We start from the raw sequence: 24,486 nt of genomic DNA, 5'->3' as shown, positions 1-24,486 counted from the left end.
GGTGCTGCTCCACAGGGTCCGCCTTGCCAACCAAGATGCCATCATCCAAGGGTTCGGTGCCCTCGGCTTCCCCAACTGCGGGGGGGCCATCGATGGGATGCACATCCCCATCCATGCCCCGAAACAGGAAGGGTATTTCCCCGTGCCCCTGCATGCCGTGTTTGACCACCGGGGCCAGTTCACGGACATTAATGTGGGCTGGTCTGGCAAGGCACACGACGCCAGGGTGTTCCGCAACTCCTCCGTCTGCCAGAGGCTGCATGCCGGGACCTTCTTCCCCAACCGCCACATCAGGGTCAGGGACTTGGACATGCCCATATGCCTGGTGGGGGATGTGGCCTACCCCCTACAGCCCTGGCTGATGAAGCTGTATACAGGGACCTCAACCCCTCCTGCCAGGCCTTCAATGCCAAGCTCACCAGGGCCCGCATCATGGTCAAGGGAGCCTTCGGACGCCTGAAAGCCAGATTTAGGTGCCTCCTCATCTGCCTTGACCTCGCCGAGCACAATATCCCTCCCGTGGTGCCAGCATGTTGTGTGCTGCACAGTTTGTGTGAGCGGAAGGGGGAGGCTTTCCTGCCAGCCTGGATGGCTGAGGCTGACCGCATGGCTGGCCCGTACGCGCAGCCCTGCACCACCGCCGTCCGGGAAGCCCAGCGGGGGGCCGTCCGGATCCGGGAAGCCCTGAGGGAGAGGTTCCAAGTGGAGGAGGAGGACTGAACTCTCCCTGCATGCCCCACTGGGGCCTTCTTCCACCCTCCCCTCCTTCCCCTTTCCCCTCCCTAACCCCCCTTCCTAATGTCAAATAAAGACACCTGTTTTGCCAACAAAAATCTCTTTTTATTTTACATAACTGGGGTGGGGGGAGGGAGGAGTAATGGTGGGAAAGGGGAGGGGGAAACCTGGGAGGAGGGAGCTGGAAGGGGGAGGAAGGGGAGGAAGGGAAGGGAAAGCTTCAGGATTGGGGGTCCGGCTGGCTCTCCCATCTCGCAGCACTGCGGATGCGGGGGCGTCGGGGGAGGTGGGGAGTGGGTGTGGAGGGTGGGGCAGGAGGGATCGGGGGGTGCGGAGGAAGCGGGAGGGGGGAAGGCATGGGAGGAGGAGCGAGAGCTGGGGCGGCCGCAGGGGCTGGAGCAGGAGGAGGCAGGAACCTGTCCACCAGGGTCTGGTGGTGACCTCTGAGGGCACGGCTCTGCTCCTCCAGCACCTCCAAGCCCCGTTGCCGCAGCCGCAGGTCCTCCCGGACCCAGTGCTCCTGGATGTGGATCTGGTGCTCCAGTAGCCGCAGGTGCTGCCGCTGGTAGTCCTCCAGGTTCCTGGCGCGCCTGCTGGCCTGGGTGCTGCGGCTGTGGTGGAACAAGAGCAGTGGTCAGTTCTCCCTGGGAACACGGTGGGTGAAACCCAGCCCCCCTCTGCAAGGTGAGGTTGGCATGTGGGGAACGGGCCAGGGCCCCTGCATAATACCCAGCTGCTGCTCCATGGTGGGCAAGGCCTAGGCGCACGGTCCCTGGGCTCCCTCTCCCCCCACGCCTCCCATACACATAAGGGGAGCATGATGGCACTCACATTTGGAGCCCTCTCCAGCCTCGGACGACACAGCAGATGTGCTCTGTGGGGTGCCTCGGGGGTCCTGGGTCCTGGGCAGGCTCCCTGCAGCTCCTGGCTCTCGGAGTTCTCCTCCTCCCTGTCCAGGACGGGTCCCTCTGCCACGGGGTCGATCACCACCTGGGGGGCATGGACAGCATGAACCCCCAGGATGCGGTCCAAGGCATCAAATGGGGGCAGGCCTCTGGGTTGGCCCCTGGCTGGGAGGCCCTGGAGTAGGACTGCCACAGGTCCCTGACTTTGCAGCGGACCTGCTCCCAGCTATGCATGTGGCCTCTGGGGGCCAGGCTGTCAGCCATGCGGCAGTAGACGGCCACATTCCTGTGGCTAGTGCGGAGATTGTGGACATTGGAGGCTTCCCCCCAAACCTCGATGAGGTCCACCATCTCCGCACTAGACCAGGTGGGCGCCCACCTCTTGCGGCCCCAAGGAGGCTCCCGTGAGCCGCCAGCCTGGTCCTGGGAAGAGGGGGAGAGCTGGGTGGCAGCGGGTGGCTGGTTCATCCCATGCCAGGTGCAGGGTCTGCTGGCTGGGTGCTGGCAGGCTTGCACCTGGCACGGGCACCTGGCATGGCCCTTTAAGGGCTCCGGGGCCGGGAGGGGGGCAGAAGAGTTTCCCTGGTTGTGCCCAGAGTGGCCACCAGGGCAAGCTGGGAAGGGCTAGCCTCTAACTAGTTGGAATTAAGTAGCTACACAGCCCTTAATTCAAACTACTTAATTCGAACTAGGCGTTAGTCCTTGTAGAATGAAGTTTATCTAGTTCGAATTAAGCACTCCGCTAGTTCGAATTAAGTTCGAACTAGCGGTTTGCATGTGTAGCGCCTATGAAACTTAATTCAAACTAATGGCTGTTAGTTCGAATTAACTTTGTAGCGTAGTCATACCCTAAGAGAGGAAGTTGATAAGCTAATAAGTTTCAAACCTCAGACTTTTCCCACTTTTTGATCAAAATTTTAATCCAATATCCTGAACTTTCAAAAATGACTAGACTTGTGTTCCCAACCTGAGATACTATTAGGTTCCTAATTTCAGAAGTTGGATTTTCACAAGTTTCTGAATATGATCCATTTTCCAAGCTGTTGTACATAGGGCCTCTATGCAAATAGAACACGAGCATTTGGTACTGTCTCACATGACCTTCTTATCAATAAATCAGGGAAATACAATCTAGATGGGGCTTTGACAAGGTGAGTCCATAACTGGCTGGATAACTGTTCTCAGAGAGTAGTTATTAACGGTTCACAGTCATGCTGGAAGGGGTTCCTTGGGGGTCTGTTTTGTGACTGATCCTGTTCAATACCTTCGTCAACGATTTAGATATTGGCATGCAGAAGCTTATTAAGTTTGCAGACGATACCAAGCTGGGTGGGGTTGCGACTGCTTTGGAGGATAGGGTCATAATTCAAAATGATCTGGACAAACTAGAGAAATGGTCTGAGGTTAATAGGATGAAGTTTAATAGGGACAAGTACAAAGTACTCCACTTAGGAAGGAGCAATCAGTTTTATACTTACAGAATGGGAAGCAACTGTCTATAGCAAAGGATCTAGGAGTCATAGTTAAATATGAGTTAGCAATGTGATATTGTTGCAAACAAAGCAAACATGATTCTAGGATGCATTAACAGAAGTGTTGTGAGCAAGACATGAGAAGTAATTCTTCTGCTCTACTCTGCACTGATTAGGCCTCAGTCGGAGTATTGTGTCCAGTTCTGGGCACCATATTTCAAGAAAAATGTAGAGAAATTGGAGGAGATCTAGAGAAGAGCAACAAAAATGATTAAAAGTCTAGAAAACTTGGTATATGAGGGAGGACTGAAAGAATTGGGTTTGTTTAGTTTAGAAAAGAGAAGACTGAGAAAGTGACATGATAGCAGTTTTCAAGTATCTAAAAGGGTGTTACAGGCAGGAGGGAGAAAAATTGTTTTCCTTGGCCTCTGCTGATAGGACAAGAAGCAATGGGCTTAAATTGCAGCAAGGGAGGTTTAGGTTGGACATTAGGAAAAAGTTCCTAACTGTCAAGGTGGTTAAACACTGGAATAAATTGCCTAAGGAGGCTGTGGAATATCATCACTGGATATATTTAACAGCAGGCTGGATGGACATCTATCAGTGACAATCTTAGATTATACTTGGTCCTGCTGTGAGGGCAGGGGACTGGACTTAATGACCTCTCGAGGTCCCTTTCATTTCTATGACTCGATGTTGCCTCTTTGAAAGTGTATCTAATTTGGTAGCCAAAAACAGAGGTTCTTAAAGTTACATTTGTAAATTTAGACCAGTATCTTTCCCTGAATTACTTAGAGAAGATATATTTACTATTCCATGAGCATGTGGGAATATATTACAATATTTTTATATAAATCATGAGGTGATTTTCAGAGTGTTTCTGTTCAAATTTGGTTGCAAAAATAACTCCCACAGAATGTTGCTTTAGCGTTTCCAACTGTAGAATGCTGTGACAGTAAGCATATAGCAAATAGTCTGTTATGCTTTATAGATTGCAATCATCATACTCCTGTACCAGTTGATGCATCTGTTGGTATTCTTTCTATTCCACATTTGCATTTAAATTCCTGTGCAACAAAGATAAGATAAAGAGGAAAATAAATGATGCTTATTTGTTGTTCTATTGAACTCCAATTATAAGTATAACTCAGAGAGGGAAACCTCAGGAGGAAAAAATCCTATGTATTCTTTACAAAACATCATATGCCCATTCACTCATTAACAGTTTTCAGAATCCCCGAGGCTTTGGTGAAGACATAAATCAACAAGGAATAACCCATAGTACATTGAAACCGAAGAAAAAGCACATACGGTATGATTGTCAATATTATAGTCCCCATAAAACACATGGTAATACTTTTTGTGCACTATACACATTACTGATACATGTAGAAATAGTGTCTGCGGTTTTTTTGTTATTTTAAAATATTGCTCCTTTCACCCATTGGTGTAACAGTAATTCTAACGTGTTTTCTCTGTGACACTGCACAGCATGAACTTGTAATACATTTATGTGCATCTGTCTTACATCCAAAGTGATTCTTCTGGCTTTTTGTGAACTATCTGGTTTGTGGGAAGCCTGGGAACAGTCCTTCCAGTTAGAGGCAGTCCCCGTGTTCCGTACAAGATAGGGACTATAGGTTTGTTCTTAAGTTGAATTTGTACGTAACTCGGAATTGGCTCCAGATTCAGCCGCTGCTGCTGAAACTGACCAGGGGCTGACTACAGGAAGCCCGAGGCAGAGTTGCTCTGCCCCCAGCTTCCTGGAATCAGCCACTGATCAGTTTCAACAGCAGCTGAATCTGGAGCCTGGGACAGAACAGCTGGGGCGCTCCCGGGTAGGTCCCCCCAGGACCAACCCGGCAGCACCTCAGCTGCTCTACCCCAGGTGTCCACAACAAAAGCCTGGTCTGCTGAGAGGGGGGAGCGCACTAGCTGCACCCCCCTCCCCAGCAGACCAGGGAGACGCGGAGCAAAGCCGCGGAGGCGGCGCGGTCCTGCGCCTCCAAGGCTTTGCTCCGGAGCAAAGCCGCAGAGGTGCGGAACCCCGCCGCCTCCAAGGCTTTGCTCTGGGTGTCCCTGGTCTGCTCGGGGTGTCCTTGGTCGGCTGGGAGGGGTCCCCAGCAGACCAGGGACACCCCGAGCAAAGCCGCAGAGGCGGCGGGGTCCCGCGCCTCCAAGGCTTTGCTCCGGAGCAAAGCCTTGGAGGCGGGGACTCCGCCTCCTCCGCAGCTTTGCTCCGGGTGTCCCTGGTCTGCTTCGGGTGTCCCTGGTCTGCTGGGAGGAGTCCCCAGCAGACCAGGGACACCCCGAGCAAAGCCACAGAGGCAGTGGGGTCCCGCGCCTCCAAGGCTTTGCTCGGGGTGTCACTGGTCTGCTGGGGACCCCCCCAGCAGACCAGGGACACCCGGAGCAGCTTTTCTCGCCCTGGAGGACGCGGTGGCGGGACCACTGTGCGTCTGGGTGGTCCCGCCGCCCGCGAGTTCTGGGGCGAGAAAAGCCCCGTTCGTAAGTGCGGATCCGACGTAAGTTGGATCTGCGTAACTCGGGGACTGCCTGTATATCCAATCCACCAACAGATGGATGTGTATACTCTGTAAATGTATGTGTGTGTGCATGAACAAGTATAGCTGCTTCCTTAAAAATAAAATGCCTACATATTGGTGGATGCACACTAATGTATAGGAGAGCTGGAGTGAGGTCGTTGTTCTGAAAAAGTCTGCTGTACTGTTGCTAATCCCTCTGCTCCCAGACCTTGCTTCAAAGATGTTCTGACTCATAATTACTATCTCCTTTTAAGGAAGGGCATGCTTTCTTGGAAGACCTAGGTCAGTTACTTGTACATGTTGTATAAGAACTGTAGCTAGCGTAACAGAATGCATGCCTCTCATTAAAGTCGTGAGATGTGATGGCCCTCTCCAAAAGGAAGGATGGTGTAATGGTTAAGGTGTTAACCAAGGACTTATGCAGCCTGGGTTCAAGACCAAACTGCCTCTGTGATTACAGGGCAATTATTTAGCCTTTCCTTGTCTCAACTACTCATCTATTAAATGGGGATAATAGCACTACAAGAGTGTTCTGAAGATAAATAAACTAAATGTGAGACATGCTCAAATATGATGGTGAAGGGTCATCTAGACAGAAGGCTGTATTTAGCTCTTACATTTTACCAAACCTAAAAAAATGCATATATTGTGTTGTTTTATTATAATATTGCTTAAAACAGCCTCTAATTAAATAAATAATTATGTTCTTAGGGTGTGATTCTTCCACCTTGGCCACTGTTTTTTCCCCTCAGGTCCAGTTTTCAAAATTTCAGAACTGTTTGCAGGGGGCTGGAGAGCTCAGGGTGGCATGCAAAAGGTGTATCTTTTCTAAAAAAATCCGTGCTTGCATGTTTTATCAACTCCAGGAGTCACCGACTAGATGCTGTAATCTAAATTCCCATCTTTAGATCTTAGTTGATGTGGGAAGAGTGATGGCTGAGTGGGTGGGCAAGTAACAGCTGGTGGAGGGTGGGAAGAGATAATGACAATATCACAGGTCTCACAAATTTTCAAAAAATTATGTTTTAATTAAAATGCATCATGATTCATCTGAGATTTTTTTCAAAAAAACTTTTTGTGATAGACCCAGCAGCTTTCCCACTGCCAAACAACTTACTAAACAATTTAAAAATGAACATTAATTCTTGACTGAGAACAGTGCCACATTTTCAGAATTAGAAAGGAGATACTGAGTCATCTTGATGCAAAATAACATTTTAATAGCAGTTTTGGGGAGGGGAGGGTTAATGTTATTGTTTGCTGATAAAGCATCAATTTGAAAATCACCAGATAGGAGCAGAATGAATATTGCCTAAGCTGGTGACAGTAATAGGACATAGGATGATATATAATGTATGGGGAATATGAGCCTGTCAAACAACAAGATTCCTATTTAAAAGAACCAGACGAAAGCTTTATCCAGTAATTCTAAAAGTTAAGTGTCAATAAAAGACTCACATTTTACCCCTTTGTACTGTTTGGGGAACTTCAGTACCGAGTGCATCATCAGCATATCAACAATTATCATTTCAATTACAACTGTGGAGGGAAACAGTCACCCCTCGCAAACCTCTGTGTGGCAACATTTAATATCTATCACTGCACTTGAAGAAGTCACTGTTGAGTTTCAAGTATCACCTATTCAACTATCAAATATCAAATTCTTCCTTATCCCCGCACTGATAGCAAGTGTTTGTGTATATTTCCCATCATGGGAGACTGTCTCATAGAATCATAGGGCTGGAAGAGACCTTAGGAGATCATCAAGTCCAGCCCTCTGCCCAAAGCAGGACCAACCCGCTGAAACACATCCACATCAACTCTCTGAAACACATTCACTTTTTGTGCAACTGAGGCCTAGTCTACTCTTTGCCTCTCCCCCGATGATCTAAGACACAGCTACATAAATTTCATAACTGAAGTCAACATACTTAGATCTGCTTACCGCAGTATTTTTCATGCAGTAAGGTTGGCAGCTGATGCTCTCCTGTTGACTCCACCTACTCTTCCTATCCTGGTGGAGTACCAGAGTCAATGGGAGAGCACATGGAAGTTGATTTATTGTGTCTTAGCAGACATGATAAATCAACTGCAGGTAGATCGATTACTGCACCCTAGAGTGGAGACAACCCCCTAGATTGCAACTTGTTAGCATGCAGACAATAAACATCTGCAGGTCACTCTGATTTATTTTATTTTGTCCTGTTTGAAAAAAGAATCTGGTATAATGGTTATAGCATTAATAGCACTTCATGTCATTGCTGAAGAAAAACTTCTCCATTTTTTCATGAATACCTCAACGTTTACGTTGAAACTGCCAAAGTGCTCTATTTTTGCTGATATTATCTCTTAAATTAAAATGAATACAATCTGATCAAGAATTGCTAACATCACTTTATTCCTATATTCACAAAGGAAGACGCAGAATGGTACTTGGCAGATAATTTCCACTTCGGTGCCTCCTGATACTTCCTGCTTGAAATACTTGGGAGTTCCAGTGGGATAAAGCTGGATCTATTTGTAGAAAATGGACATTTCTCATCATTTCAGATGGAAAATGTGTTGCTTATTTTAAAGCATTCTTTCCTTCTTGTGTGCACTGCAGAGCATTGCTTTGCATTTGTGGATCTGTGTGATGGTGAGGGTCAGAAGAGGTTTAATACACAAAAGCACTAGACTACTCTAGTACCAGAACAGTACACCTTTCTTGCTTCCTCTGAGACCTGTTTGTTTGAGTCTGCACCACATTAAGCTAAAACTGAAGTGAGTATGTGCTCTGTTTGAGTGGACAATGAAGATGGTGTAATCTACATATAAATTGGTACAATTTTCAGTTTGTGCTCCCTTATATTTAAGGATTGTGATAAAAGGTATTTTTGAGACACTGAGTGAAGTTGGCCTACGCATGAAGGTGACAGGAGACATTGCAAGATCCAGTAGTGCCAGGAGTTATTAGCACACACCAGCCACATTTTCTGCTTGCAAGAACCTAACATCTTTGGTATTTTGGTAAAATCTTAACCCATTCATCCATATTCTGAACTTTCCATATGCAGAGGTGCAGAATATTATCAAGTATCCCAAAAATGAGGATGAATGTAGATTCTTCTTGAGTATCTCAGTGCAGTTCGTACTTAAGCATTTTCAACGTATTCATTTAAATATCGGTAATGGTCATGGATGGCATGAGTGAGCACATTCAGTATTTACTATGTAAATGTAGTGCTTTGCATGGCGTCGAGTATCAGAGGGGTAGCCGTGTTAGTCTGAATCTGCAAAAGCGGCGAGGAGTCCTGTGGCACCTTATAGACTAACCAAAGTGTTGGAGCATAAGCTTTTGTGGGCAAAGACCCACTTCATCAGATGCATGTAGTGGAAATTTCCAGAGGCAGGTATAAATATGCAGGCCAGAAATATGCAGTAGCTGATCACACCTTCAGATCAGCTACTAGAAGTGGGCCTCATCCTCCCTGATTGGATCGACTTCGTCATCTCTAGCCTGATTCTGGCCTGCATATTTATACCTGCCTCTGGAAATTTCCACTACATGCATCTGATGAAGTGGGTCTTTGTCCACGAAAACTTATGCTCCAACACTTCGGTTAGTCTATAAGGTGCCACAGGACTCCTCGCCGCTTTCTGTAAATGTAGTGACTATATAGAGGTCACTTTTAAATGTGCAGTTTGCACCCCTCTACTTCTTTCTGGCAAGCTCAGTAAATGTCAATTCATCCTCTGCAGTTGAGGAGTGGACACTTTGCACAGATGTTTTAGCAACTGGTTTAGACTAAGCTTTACAAAAATTCACTGTGGGCTGTTCACTTCTGCAGCCTGTGCTTCACTAATTTAAATCCTCCCCATTAACCTAATAATTATGCTATTGCTCTTTGCAGGTGTAAAAGCATGTCTCGAAGCACTGCTTGATGTAAAAGCAGTGGTCTGATTACTATTTTAAATAGCTTCTGTACAGATAGTGGGCTAACTATACAGGAGGATTTGGGATCAGGAATTTTGTAGTAGGGATATTTTAAATAGTGCAAGTGCTCTAAGCTTAGCTATAGCTCCTAATTCAAGCTCCAGCGTCTCTCATTAAACCTAAGTATAATTCCATTGCTTGTAACGGAGATGCTATTTTATTCTTAAGGCTGAAATTATGCAGTCTTAATACTGAACCAGTGACAATAGCAGCAAATGGTTTGGCTTCCCCCAACCCCCTTTCTGTGGAAATAATTGCATCAGAGGGCCTGGGGAAAAAGGAAGATGCTACAAGGTATTTCCATGGTTGAATTTACTCCCAATTCTTCTAGTAGTTGTGTGTTAAGGCCATCCACTCTTCCTCTCTAGAAAGTATGAATAGGTCTGGTCCCAAACCCCAGCTAGGTCTTGGTGTAGCTGTACAGCCCAATATCATTAGTTCCATACTACCAGGACTCTACTGGCCAGTGTCTCCCCAAGGATCCTTATTAATGGAGGATGTCACATACGGCATACTTTGTACACAGAGTATTACAATAGTGTACAGTATGTGAATTCAGGGGTTTTCTTGGTCATAGGAGAGAATCTAATAGATTGTCAATATGGCCTCAAGTGGGGGATGGTGGTAACAGAGGTTTCTCACTCCTTTCACACACAACTGGAAATATCTGTTCTTGGAAAGTCTCTTCTTAGGAGTATGATCAGTCTCAACATTTTTTTTTCTTTCAGTGTGGCCAGCATCTGTACTGTATGGTTACATGTATATATCAAGACTTCTTTCCATATACATCTTCATTACCGAGTTAACTCACCTCTTATTCATGTGTTGCCACTAACTCCCGTCCCTTTCACACACAAAACCCTTTGACCCATTTTTATGGGTGCTTTCAACCTGCACTAGCTGGCCTAACTAGGGCAGTAAGTTAGTTTTAGCTTGGGCACCGCTTTCACTTAAGCTGATAACCCATGCACTTTGCAGTGAAGATGCAGGGAATGTCACTCAAGTGCTGGTAGTACTCCAGTGCCTTTCCACAATTCCTTCTGTGAGCCCAAAAGGAAGCCAAGTTCTTCCACAATTCCCTAGGAAAGAACCAGAGGGAGGCTAAGCTTACTGTAGCACTAAGAACCATGGGACATGCCCATGAAAGTCCTAATGACACACACGCAGGAGTGCAGCACCGTAACTTGGTATGGCTTTGCAGATTAGCTGGTTGACTCAGAGCTTGGCTAACCTAGGTCACCTGTGTTATCTCTTCAGGGAAGACTGATAATGACAGTTAACACTAATCTGAATTATGCAGGTGTCTGCACTCCTGAATATGAAAATAAATCCAAATATTTCTACTACTGTAGTTCTTGGGAAGTGGAAGTGTTAAAGGAGAGATTTTCTTTGTCTTTTTCTATGTTACGGTGGGTGTGTCTACACTGGGCCACTTATTCCGGAAAAGCAGCTGCTTTTCCGGAATAAGCTGCGAGCTGTCTACACTGGCCCTTGAATTTCTGGAAAAGCAACAATGCTCTACTGTACAAAATCAGCCGCTATTCCAGAAAAACTATTCTGCTCCCGCTCGGGCATAAGTCCTTATTCCGGAACACTGTTCCGGAAAAGGGCCAGTGTAGACAGCCCAGTAGTCCTTTCCGGAAAAAAGCCCCGATCGTGAAAATGGCGATCGGGGCTCTTTTCCGGAAAAGTGTGTCTACATTGGCCACAGACGCTTTTCCGGAAAAAGGGCTTTTCCGGAAAAGCAGCCTGCCAATGTAGACGCGCCCTTTCCGGAAAAACTGAAAACGGAATAGTATTCCGTTTTAAGCAGTTCCAGAAATTCATGCCAGTGTAGACGTAGCCCCTGTGTATTCACATGCATCTTTATCCTGTACAGCCATTGCAAGCAATACACTTGGAAAATTTAATTTCTGGCATAAGATAAATGTTGATAATATTTACCTGTAGTTTAGGACAATCTGAAAGTCCACATTAAATTATTTCCTATTATTTCCATGTCCCATTTTGATAAAATGGTGGATCAGAAACCATCTTCTATAATTTGTCTAAAATGTGCCATTTATGAAGGGTCAGAGGAAAAAGTAGCATGTCTGTAATTGGTTTCAATAAGCTACCAAAGTTACTTCAACTAACACATGTTTTGTTTTCTGCGGTGCTTTTAATAATTTTGTGACTATTTTGGAAAGTGTCTTAGTGTAGATAGAAAAAAGAGGATACAGTTCTGAGTTCTCTTCTGGAAAAAATAATGCTATTTTTACTTACTAAAACAATACAGCATATAAATATGAAGAAGCAAGCTTTTTTTAATTTAATTGGCTTGGTGAATGTAGTTCAGAGAAGCAGAAAAGTGAATAACTACAACTCTGGCTCCAAGGACAAGAAAAGATCAAACAACACATCATAAAGAAAATGTAAAATAGAATACAATAGAATAAAATAGCAGAATAGGTAATTCTATCACTTAAAGAAAGAGGAAGAAAAGAACAATTGCATGGGCCTCTTTTGGTATAAAAACAGATTAGATCAAGTGGCATGTTTTATTAAAAAGCAGAACAGCTCATATTTTGATGTGTTTGTGGTTGTTTTTTTGTTTCTACTTGTCACGGTCAGAACTTCCTCTAATTCTTCATAGTTACAAATTGTATATAGAGAGCATGAGTTCTCTGGTTGAAAGTACAAAGCATTTCATTTTTATTCAATATTTTTTATCCAAAACATCAGGGCAGAATAAGACCATGAAATTATTATAACATGAAAACAACATAGAAATGGGCAGGAGAGAAATCCCAGATCCAACTGCCCTCTACTTTGGAGACAGTTTGGTCCAGAAAATTGAATATTGTGGTTTGGGCCCATCTATACAAAAACATAAATGATCCATGATAAAAAAAACTACAACCAAATTAAACACTGATGAAAATTAAATATTGGCTATGGGGAAGGGAGAGTATAAAGTTTAAAAAGCAGGGGACCAAACCCTTCAGGATACAAACTGAAAGATGTTGAATAGAAAGATTATGATTCCAGAATGTCTTGAGCAGATAAGAAAAGAAAGGAAGTGAAAAGTTTAGAAGCACACACCACAGATGCCAAGTGATCAAGGGGAAGATAGTGATCCACTGTGATGAATGCAGCTAAATTGAAAAAGACAAGAATAGGCATGAGACCATTGGAATTAGCCACGATCACAGCATTAATAACTATGATGAGGGCTCTCTTGGAAAAAGCCATTGAAGCGAGGTCAGGCCAGCACTAGAAGGAAGCATAAGGGAACACTCTTGCCTTCTCACCTTCCATGAAGGCTCCATTACATTCTGCAACTGGCTTGTGTAGCCATGGCTGCTGCACTCCCCCCCCCCCTTCCCCTTTTTTTCTTTTCCAGTCTTTGGGCTCCTTGATCTTAGTTTCAGTTTGCACAGTGTAGCCGTCAGTTCTTACCCCCACCTTCCAGAACAGCCAAAAAGAGTTTGTTTTCTTACATTGACTTCTACTTCTTTTGTTGCTGGAGGCAGCACAGGCATCCCACCCTCCTCGCCACTTGTTATGTCATGGGGAGTTTCACAGCATAGGAAGAAATCAGTGGAAAGGCAGAGAGCTAGAGTAGGTGCAAGTGTCCATTTTATTGCATAGCACAGAACTCACTAGAACAAGCCCAGACTAGCTGGGCTAACCCCAGTGACCTACTCAGTTACCATAACAACAAGATCTATATCTACAACCCAATATACAACAGCTGTGGCAGGGGTTGGGCCCACACTGTTAAACTGAGGCTCTCTGTCCTGCAGCAGTTGTTCAGAAGTGCCTCAAACAGGTAGGGAGGAAGATAGAAAGGGGAAGAGAAAAGCTATGGTAGCTACTTCCTGCTTGCTTCCCTCTTGGAAAGTGAGATCTCAGACCGGCTATAAGATGAGTATGTCACTGAGTCCACCAGGACCCAATTAGCAAAGGTGGTGCTTAGCACATGGGTATTCTCCTCTTCACCAGTCAGCCAAAGAGCAATCTCAATGGTGGCCAAGAATAGGAGGGTCTAGTCAGACTCCCACCACAGTCTTAGTGAAAAAAACCTACAAATAAACCTCAAGGAGGTAAAATGAATGTGCTCAGTATTCTGGACTGAGTGACGAGAGGCAGCAGCATAGGATTAATTTGTTCTATAAGGGGAAGAAGGGACAGGCTAGGACAACTGTTTGGAGACTGGAGACTAAAAGGAAATTTCAGGAAAGCAAAAACCAACAGAGATCATATGCATTTTTGTTTTGTATTAATTATTTAAGTAAAGAGTTGGTAGAAAAATATTATGGAAATTCAGATATGCAAGCATGAAACCTGTTAATAGGTGGGGTGAGAGGGTCTCCAGAAACCTGGTTGGGAATTATAGTATAATTATTTAAATATAGTTATATTTAATGCTTGTTGGCAGAAAATTGCTTTAGGGTACAGTACAAACATCTAGCTCCAACAAACCTACTGTGGGAAATGCAGTACTATAGAAGTGAATCTTTGGGGGTGATTGGAATGAGGATAGAGATGGTTCTGCAGAAAGGTACACAGAAGATAAACTAAGTGGAATGTGTTGATATGGTATCTAAGATTTTTGTGAATAACAGGAAGGTGTAAAAGGGAACCTAGGAAGTTCATGTTTGGTGTATTTTACCTACACGTAGATGAGACATGTGGAATAGGTACTAACATTAAGCGTAATGACTTATGGGTTTCCTTACAAAAGATTTTTTTTTCCTTTTAGAAAACCAGTGATTGTAGGTCATAGTCTACTCTATCCTCCCTGATAATTGCAAAATCCATTACTGCCCCTTTGAGATTTTTTTTATAAAAGACTGTATTAAATCTGAATAAAAGCTTAATAAGTAGATTACTTAGAACAATAGTTCTCATGAGGATGTTTGATTCTGAGCGTAGCTGCTGGAGATAACCCTAAATGCAATTAGGTTTAACTCCCTGTGAGTGTCAAAGGAAGGTAATACCCACAGAGACTTCCCAACAAATGACATTATTTTTTAAAAAGTGTCTCAACATTTAAATTATTCTTTCCTCTGGGCATCAGTAACAAAACCTTTGTTAAGGATTGTTGGAGAAACAGCCTTGGATAACACACAGCAGAAAATTATTTTTGAAAAATGTGTTTCAGATGTTTCACATCAAAAAGGTGGATGGTTCTGCTTCCGTGGGGGAACAGTTTGTTGTCCTCATCTGCAGTCTTTGTAATTGTAAGGATCAAAACTCCCAAGGTGGCCAGAGATAAGGACAAAGAGAAAATAGTGATTTCACTAAACATATTCAAGTTTGTAAAGGACAGTGAGCTCCAACGTTCATGATTTTGTTCTCTGCTGGTATAAGAAATTTTAAAAAGCTTTTATTAAACAAAAAACAAAAATTCCCAAACATTTATATATATGTACGCAGAGAGAGATAGAGAGTGAGTGTGTGCATCTGTCTGTGAATCCGTTTGTTCAAAAACTCCTGAATGGTAATAGCTACAACCACCAAAAAGTATTATGCAACTTCTTCATAGCCTAACTTAAAACAACGTCAGGGTTTGGTTGTGCCTGGAACAACGTTCCCTCTAAGCTACACGGCAGCATGGGCCCACAGCTCCTTAATCTGCTGCCGCTAATCAGACAGCTCCGTGGACACAGCCCTGAGCCCCTGGCTGAGCAGAGCTAATTAAGCAGCTGCAGGGCTGTGCTGCCATGCAGCTTAGAGGGAACCTTGGCCTGGAATCTTAGGGTACGTCTAGACTACATGCCTCTGGTGACAGAGGCATGTAAATTAGACTACCTGGCATAGGAAAATGAAGCGGCGATTTAAATAATCGCCACTTCATTTAAATTTAAATGGCTGCCGCACTGAGCCGATCAGTTGTTTGTCGGCTCAGTGCACTAGTCTGGACGCTCCGCGGTCAACATCAAAGGCATTTGTTGACTCCCAGGTATGCCTCATCCCAGGGAGGAGGCTGAAAACATTGCTCTTTGGCTTGCTCTGTGGACTCTGCTGCCCTGCCGGCTCCACAGACTGTGCTCCAGTGCCTTGCTGGCCTGTGCCGGCCAGCCACACTTCCAGCTGCTGGCAACCTCTGCCACTGGGGCTCTCTGGTCCAGCATCATCTGTAGTCCTGCCAAAGCAGGAGTTCAATCTGCCCAGCACTTTTACCTTTCCCATAAAAGTGGTATATTACGTTGTAGCCTGTTTACCATCTAAAAGCTTTTAAACTTCAAAAGTACCGATAGTATTGTCTGTAATAGTTTTTAAGCCTCTTCTGAATCCTCAGGTTTACTAGATGGCAACATATATGAAATTAAACTTCCAATTGTAGTACTAATTCTGCCACACTTAGGCTATGTCTACACTCGCGGCTTCTTGCACAAGTATGGCCGTTCTTGCTCAAGAATCTGCAGAGCGTCTACACTGCCCGCCCACTCTTGCGCAAGGAAATTTACAGTACAGCGTGGTAAGAGAGGGCGTCTTGCTCAAGAACTATGCTTTTTTTTAACAGGTGTAAGCCCTCTTGCGCAGGAGCTCTTGTGCAAGAGGGCAGTGTGGATGCTCAGCAGGGATTTCTTGCGCAAGAAAGCCCTATGGCTAAAATGGCCATCGGAGCTTTCCTGCGCAAGAGAGCATCCACACTGCCATGGGAGGTCTTGCGCAAAAGCACACTTGGCAGTGTGGACATTTTCTTGCGCAAGACTTCTTGCAAAAGAACCCTTGCGCAAGATGTTCTTGCGCAAGAAGCTGTGAGTGTAGACATAGCCTTAGGGTGTGTCTATACTGTACCATTATTTTGAGATAACTAGCGTTATTTCAAAATAACAATGTGAGCATCTACACAGCCATTCTGTTATTTTGAAATAATTTCAAAATAACGGACGATTTATTCCAAAATCTGTAAATCTCATTCTACGAGGAATAACGCCTATTCTGAATATACAGATTATGTAATGAATGGAAAGTGGCATGGCTGCCATCTATACTGTTGAGCACTAAGGGTATGTATAGTGTATCATTTGCCTTCATTTTGTATTTTATATATATTTATATTCATGTCTCTATCAAGATAATAGGTTACAGATGTTGTATAATAATATGTGCATTCACTAAACAAATCTATTTGAAATCCCCCCCTTACATTTTAATATTGCGTCTCTCAGGTAATCGCTGGTACCACTGAAAAGAACAAATGTGCTATGAATTATTGGCTGTTTACCTATTCTGTGCCTGTGAAAAATCAGCTATCAGTATTAATATTCAATAAGGACCCTGCTTTCTAGATGTCTTCTTAGCTTGACTACACATTTCTTGGTATTATTCATAGCTTTTTACTTTCAGTGGAGTGCCCTTGAAAAATCTACAATATTTTTCTCCCTGCTTCAAAATCAAAAGTCAGTCTCATCAAAGATAAAGCTGAACTGATTAGACCTGGGCCAGAGTATCTGAAAATGACTTATTTTGCATCATAGTCACTAGGAGTTCAATTTTTGCAGCACATCATACTCAACTGCATGTGTGTGGTGCAACAAGGGCACTTAGTGGCCAGTTTGCTAAATCACACATGCCTGGTTTTTGCTATGTGTAATTTCTAAAGATAGGTCATGTTCTTTTGGAACATTTTTCCTTCCCAAAAGTCATTACTCTAGAGAGGTTTTATTCTATCAATCAAATAGCAGATGGTTTCCATTTAGAAATGCATACCGAGTAAAACAGATCTCCCCCTACTCTTCCTAGAAGTATAACACATCTCGTCTAATGTCTTCAATACACATGAAATAATACTGTACTTTTTTTCAGTAAAATGGTTTTGTTCAGTTCTCAAACTTAATCACTGTTTGTTTTCTTTTTTGTTTTCTTTGCATGCAAAGAAAGAGACAATGAAAAGCAAGATGGACATGTTTTCAGTGCTGATCCTGAAAGTAGTGGGTACAGGATTGGGACATTGTGATGGACATCTGTCCGACACTGGCCCTTTCAGAGTCAAAACCCAGCCCAGGAAAGGGCTGGATTAGTGGAGCTGTGGAGCCAGCAGCTGTGGCAGGTATTATCCAGTTAGGACCTAGCTGAGGGCAGTGAAAATATAGGCTCCTGGAGGGAAGGAGAGGCTCAGACTCACTCTTGCTCCAGCTGTGGAACAGGAGGGACCTAGAGGCTTCCTGGCTTAGAGTAGGGCTGGGGAAAGGAAGGACAAGATGGGGAAGCTCTAGCCAGGCAGACTCCCAGGCTGCAGGGCCTGAAGCAAGGCCTGAGGCTCCTAGGCCTGCAGAGAGGCAGATAGGGTAGGCAAAAGCAGTAGGTCCACACCCCCTTGCCAATGAGGAGTGGCCATTTCAGACCTCAGTTTGCCCCTGTGGGCAAGGTGGGTATAGGGGTTGGGGGGTCCCAGAGAGAGAGGACCCCAGAATGTGGGAGCACTGCAGCAGAGCAATACCCAGAGGGGAGGACACCATGGTCTGGGAGGGATGTGTGTCCTAACACAGAGGTGGAAGAAGAAAAGGTAACAGAGAGCAACACACCAGCCAAAAGGAGGTGCTCCAGAGCTGAAAAGCTAATTCCCAGCGTGTCCAGCAGGAGACACCATGGTGGTGAGTCCCGCTCTGTTACAGACATTAATGAACCATGGTAATAAATTAGTAAGAGCAAGTATCTGCAAGATGCTGAGCATCTACTGGGAGAAGATCAAATAACCTTAGCTCACAGTGAAACCTATGCAAATTGTGAGCACTTAGGGTCTGTTTTTTGGAAAGTCTGCATGATCACCAGGCTTTCTGGCATCTTCCGAACACTTAAGTAACCTCTTCAAAATTGAGTTTTACTTCATTTTACTTTTATTGATTAACCAGCTATCTAAGTTTAATAATAGCAGCAGTGGTTTTAGTGGTTTTAGTTATAAAATCCTCTGACTGATTCTTAAAGGATCTATATATTTCTCAGGAAAATTAGAACTTTAAGTGTTTTTGAAATGGTTATACTTGTTCCAATGAAAGGTTTTGATTAGTTTAATTCTAATGGATCCATGATTCAAAAGTTAAACATTTTGTTTTCTTCCTCTTCCCTCCCTCCCCCCGTCCTTCTAATGGTGATTCTTTTTCTGACAATGATTATTTTAGCATGGAAACTTTTTGAGACACTTTAGAAATTTCTCAGACAATTCAGCAAAAATATTTTACTAGAAATTGATAAACTGTGATATTTGAACCATGTCAGATGTTTTATTCTGATACACTGGACTGTGTCTCTTCATATTCAGCAGAATGAGCCCAATTATGTTGATTCCGAATTTAAATCTATTTGTGCATCTCCAGTGAACATGTTAAAAAAATCATATCTAAACAGTGAAAGAGTATCTCTGGAGATGCATTAGAAAAAGGACCATGAGTAAAAAACTGAAATTGTGTTTTAAATAGCTATAATATGCAAATTACATTATGTTACTAGATTTTCCTCAGGATATTAAATGCTTATTATATATATGAATCTCACTGACTTTTGAGGGAAATGGAATGCATGTAACCAGAGGAAGACTTTGCTCTAATGTGTATTCTCTTAAGTCTCAATAGCATTTAGGGCCTCGTTTAGAGAGATGCTAACCTCTCCTATGCCCACTGATAACAGTGGAAGTGGAGAGTATTTGGCATTTGCAAAAATGGGTTCTTATCAGAGGTTATAAGTGATATGCTTATCTAAGTCTACTTACATGTTGTTGATCACATAGTATAAAATTTCGGAACCCTCCTGTAATTTCTTAATAATAGCATTCTATAAAAGTTAATATTTGCTGATAGTCTGAGAAGCAAGTCATTCTGTGATCTTGCCTGGGTGTATTACATCAAGAGTGTATGGGGGAATATTAGGGAGAACAAAGAGTTGTCTCTAAATTTTATTTATTTTATTTTATTTAGATTTTCATACACACCTTTCTGAGACATTGAAAGAGAGACAGACAGGCTGGCATCTGCTGGCTGAGACAAAGAACTCTCTAATACGTAAGGTTTTTGTCTTGCTTAACCCATATTCCTTGTAAATATAGAGTCTAGTAAGTTTGATTTCTGCAGCAATTAGCCTGGGTGTGTTTATACTGTGCTTATGAAATATATTATTTGTGAGATTTTTCTGTGTTTTCTATTGTGTAGTAAATAAACCTGGCTTTTATTTAGCTAACTACAGTTTTTTGTGCTGGGGTTTTAACTGACTTTTTTATGGGGGTATTTGTTATTTGACTGCTAAGAGAGGAGTGGGTGATGAAAGAACTACAGTTCTCCTGAGCTACCAGAGAGCTGGCATAGGCCAGCCATGGGCACAAGGATTACATACAGATCTAAGTAAAAGCACCAAAATATCTATACCAGTAGTTTAGTTATAAAGGCGTCTGCAAATATTTTTGCTCATTAGTGAATGTTTGCATGTAGTAGATACTGCTTCAGAGATTTTTAGTCTTCCTTTTTAATGAGAGATTTTGTGATACCGCTGTTCATTTTCTGCCTTGATTGAATATTTTGATCTAAACCAAATCCAGACAGTGCTCTTAGTTCAACACTAAGCTTTTTATCTTAGCTATCCCATATAACACAATCAGAATTTTTGTAAAGAATTACCTCAGTGACAGAAGAGTGTGGTTAAAGTATTACTGTATATTCCTTCCCATCCCTGGAGCAAGATAAAACCACTTGGAAAAGGGAAGCATGTGGAAAAATAGTGTGGCATTCTTCTTTTATTAACATACAATTCTAATAGTTGTTTAAACATATGACGATTTTAGATCCAAGTGCTTCTTGGTGTGGTTTTTCTATCTAAATAAAGATTCAATAAGCCTCTTCCCCCTGATATCTCTTAAATGCTAAGCATTGTTTTCATTCATTGGGTATGTCCAGTTGCATTAACCTTAGATCTTAGTCAATATGTTCCATTGTGCCCTTACTAATTTCCCAGGAGCCATTTCTGATAAAGCCTTATGTCCTCAAGGCTGCAATTTCTGTTTTATGTTTGACTGGCTGTTCAGATGAAAGATGCTTCCTATTACACTTCTCTGCTTTCCTTGTCTTATAGCCATCATCATCTTTGTGACACGTGTACAGTTCGGTCCTTATTCGGCAAAGAATTTAAGCATGTTCCCAAGTGTTTTTCTTATTTTCCTGATGTAATCTCTTCTTTAACATTCATTTGATTACCCATGGAGTCTTACAAACAACCTTATATATAATTAGGTTGTGCTATGCAGGCAGATCTAGAAATAATAATAGTCTGAACAAGAACTCCAAGTTAGGGTACTATTTTGTTTTGCCTGCTTAGAGGTGTAATTGGTTACAGTGCTAGCTTACTCTATAAGGCTTATAATTCAGAGAAAGAATTAGGATCAAGCTTCAGATTTCTCTAGTCTTTTTTTTTTAAATGCCATGGGGTCTTCAACATTCATCTGATACTACCAAAAACAGACAGATGGCAATATCCTTGGTTTAAAGTTTTCATCCAAGGATACATCGAAATAGTGCTATAATCTTCTCAGTGCACATGTTGTGTTAGAGGTATAGGAGCCTTGATTTGTATGCAGGTTTGCTGTGATTATTTGCGAGACCTCGTTCAAATATATGGAGCAGAAATGGGGCCTATAAATAAACACACACACACCTCGGGTGGTGCAAAAAAATGCAGTTCTTAAAAAAAAATGGTAAAATGTCATTAATACTCAGAATTCTCAAAACAGCCGTTAGCCTACAATGCATGACACATGAGCATATCTTTATTTTACATTGCAGTAAAATTTGTGCACATTACAGACTTTTTTATGGCGCTTGCTTTAAAATGGACATGCATATTTCAACCTTATTTGTATATGTTATACGGAACATTTTACTTCTACAAAACAAATGTGTGTAGATAGGTATTTTTAATATAATTTGAACTTTTCATCATTATTGTTTTAATATAAGTTGTCTAAATCTCCACTACATGAGCATAGAGCCTGAAGCCGGGCCAATAATAAAGCCTGGGGCGACTGCATATGCCTCACACTGACCCTATTTGTGTGAATAGAGACTTCAGGTTTTTGTTTGAGGAGTGACCAGTTCATACCTGTGTTTGCCAAGGCTGTGAATTGCTTGCAGTATACTGACTGAATGTGAGCTACTCTGATACAATCTGTAGGTGCCAAGGAGCAAGATGTCATCACTGCTCACCAAAACAGTCAGCAAGGATTAGTCAGAAAATGGGCAGTTAAATGCTGAGCCTACCTACTGTAGCGATGTACACTTTGGAAATGTAGATAGCAAGATACCATTCAGGTCTCTACCTGGCAGATGGGAGTGCAGTAGCATGTTTGCTCACTGGACTATACAGCCAGGTTCATACTGCTCTTTATTTAAAAAGATTCTGAACACCCTAAGTTGTCAGTGTGCTCGACGTCCATGCTCAGAATCTGAATGAACTGAGCCCATGAAGATCATCCTGAGTCTTTCACACTGTCTGCCTTTCAGACAGCAGATGACTGTTGCTTTAAAACTAGATCACCGAGGCTTCCTTCTTGAGGATCGTGCTGGTGACTGTATGCACGTTCTGACTCCACGTGCCTGGCCTCCAGTGTGTGGCACTTGCCGCCTGCAGATGATCTGTTTCATTCCCTCCCATTTTTAAAGAATCTAATGAAGACACTTCTTTTATTTTCTTTTTTCTTTAGAAGGGTTGTCCACTCCCTCAGTAGGGCTGTTCTTTCTAATGATGCTATGTTGCTTTCGCATTTTAGTCCTTTTGTTTTTAATATATTCTAATTGTGTTGTTTTATTTTGCATGTTGTTATATTTTAGTTATGTATTGGTACTAAGCACCATGAACATTATTATTGTTTGTTTGTTTATTAAATTGTTATTGTCTTAAAATGTCAAAGAGATACGCAAGTATGATATGTTTGCAGGGTTATGCAACTAGCATAATAGATTTTATTCTCCCATAACTTTTAAAAATGGTTAATAAATAGGTCACAGATTATACTTTTGTGAGGGGGCACAAATAAAAGGTTGGATTTTGTATGTTGTTGTTGTTTAGTATTTATTTGTTTGTTTATTAGTTTAGAGAAGGTTGTAAATTACAGAATGGGAGTACTATATTTTGAGATCTGGGCAGTTGCTACTGGTCTTTAATTTCTGTAGCATGAAATTTAGAATTAGAAACTCATTGCCAGTAACCTGCAGATACAAATATGTTCCATTGTTATTGCTTGAAATTATATTTACATACAGTAGACACAATGTGCCCCTGTTGTGATTCTGTTGAAGTTTCTCTTCTTTTGAACCAAAGGAATTACGCTATGGATGAATATGATCTACTCTATTTACTATGTATTTGAAATATTTCACTTGCATTGACCTCACACAGGTTTTTAAAAAATGGAAACTTTTATAAAGTAGATAAGCCAAAATGTATTTATGTCCTGGGGATTTAGCATTGATTTCTATAGTAGCCAGCTTCAGATTTAACAATTACTTTTCTCACAACATGCTGTTTTGCCCAGAAATCACCCACTAGAGCATGTAAACTGCACAGCAAAATCTATATGCTTACAAAAAATAATTGTAAGAATGAAGGAAATTCGGGGGGAAAAAAGGTCCTTACAGATTGGGTTCTAGAAACAAACAAATTGATGGCAGTATCAGGTGGTGTAAATCTCAAGGGAAGACCTAATCTTTGTTATGGAATTTGTATCTTGAAAACACCATATTCAAGCTAACAAATTTGCAAACTTTGTTTGAGAAATAAAACAGATTGCACGTTGCAAGACAGAATTGCTGGCAAAATACTGTATCGTGTCAGATTTATACAAACCTATCTCCTGTGTATTGCACCATGTCCTAGAAAACTGGAAAGCATGAAAAGAAGTGCTCATATTTTAAGGAACTCAGTGACAGCTGATTAAAAAAAAGTATTTTCTGTGGCACTTTTTACATAAAGCTTCCACCTTAAAGAAACTGATTTGATGGAATAGGTGGTAATTTTTAACACAAGCAGTGACAAAATAAACACCATCTGTTAGTGTTGACTTATTCCACAGTATTCTCATGCTGAGTGATTTTATTTCACTTTTTTTCAGAAATAGTTAATGACACATCTGGTATGCACTGAAGGCGCATTTGGGGTTATTAAATGTGGACATACATTTAGACCAAGTGCTCACAGAACAGTTTTTCAGGACTTTAAAGGACTATAATACTAAGCACCAAAAGAGAGTTTTAAAAATGGCCCTCTGTTAAATCTCCTTCTTATTATATAGCATGCCGTATTCAAACATGGAATAGATTAAATGTTCACAGTTGATTGGGTCCTCCTCCCCTTCCCTTTCTCCGTGTCTGTGTGCCACATTTGATGATACAACCTTACCTTTGATCCTCAGAGTTGATCCTCTATGCCTGTCATTCATATGATAAACAATAGAATTTGTTAGGGTGTAGAAAGGTGGCCTGTCTTTGCCGTTACAATAACAGTTTTTCTGTGTTATAAAGGAAATAGTGAGCTAAACCATGTGAAGAATTCTATATATAAACATACTCTCTGAGAAACACAATAAAACATGGAACCCTATCAGGCAGAATGCATTACCCTTTACTACTGTAATTCTTGAGTTAAGGTGCAGGAACAGAGCAAGACTATAGTTCTGGGATGTCCTACTGAGGAGGGAAGACATACGTAAGAGTTACTAATAAGGCAGCAAGTCACAGACTAGAGAAAAGGACAGAGATTACAGCCTTATTCAAAGAGTTTTCTTATTGAAATTGTCTTAATGCTTTAAAATAATGGGACACACATTAATGACTAAATTATAGTAGAATATCTGTGGAGTTATTGTAAAATCCACAAAAGAG

General features: G+C 42.3%; 1 protein-coding gene across 5 annotated transcripts in view; it reads left to right on the top strand.

Annotated features, from left to right (window-relative positions):
• The window catches only part of TENM2 (teneurin transmembrane protein 2), a 1,107,817-nt gene that overhangs the window by 569,567 nt on the left and 513,764 nt on the right, over positions 1–24,486 (top strand). For 4 of the 5 annotated variants that reach the window (XM_075900181.1, XM_075900179.1, XM_075900180.1 and 1 more), the window contains one exon: positions 19,543–19,626. The exons of the other annotated variant lie outside the window; for it this stretch is intronic. In XM_075900181.1, coding sequence (XP_075756296.1) covers positions 19,543–19,626 — 84 coding nt within the window. The remainder of the gene's footprint in view (positions 1–19,542; positions 19,627–24,486) is intronic. 5 annotated transcript variants of the gene reach the window in all.

The sequence above is a fragment of the Pelodiscus sinensis genome, chromosome 17 (assembly GCF_049634645.1).
Source record: "Pelodiscus sinensis isolate JC-2024 chromosome 17, ASM4963464v1, whole genome shotgun sequence".
In the NCBI taxonomy this organism is placed as follows: domain Eukaryota; kingdom Metazoa; phylum Chordata; order Testudines; family Trionychidae; genus Pelodiscus; species Pelodiscus sinensis.
Note: the sequence above shows the minus strand (reverse complement) of the source record. Positions and strands in the feature narration are given on the sequence as shown.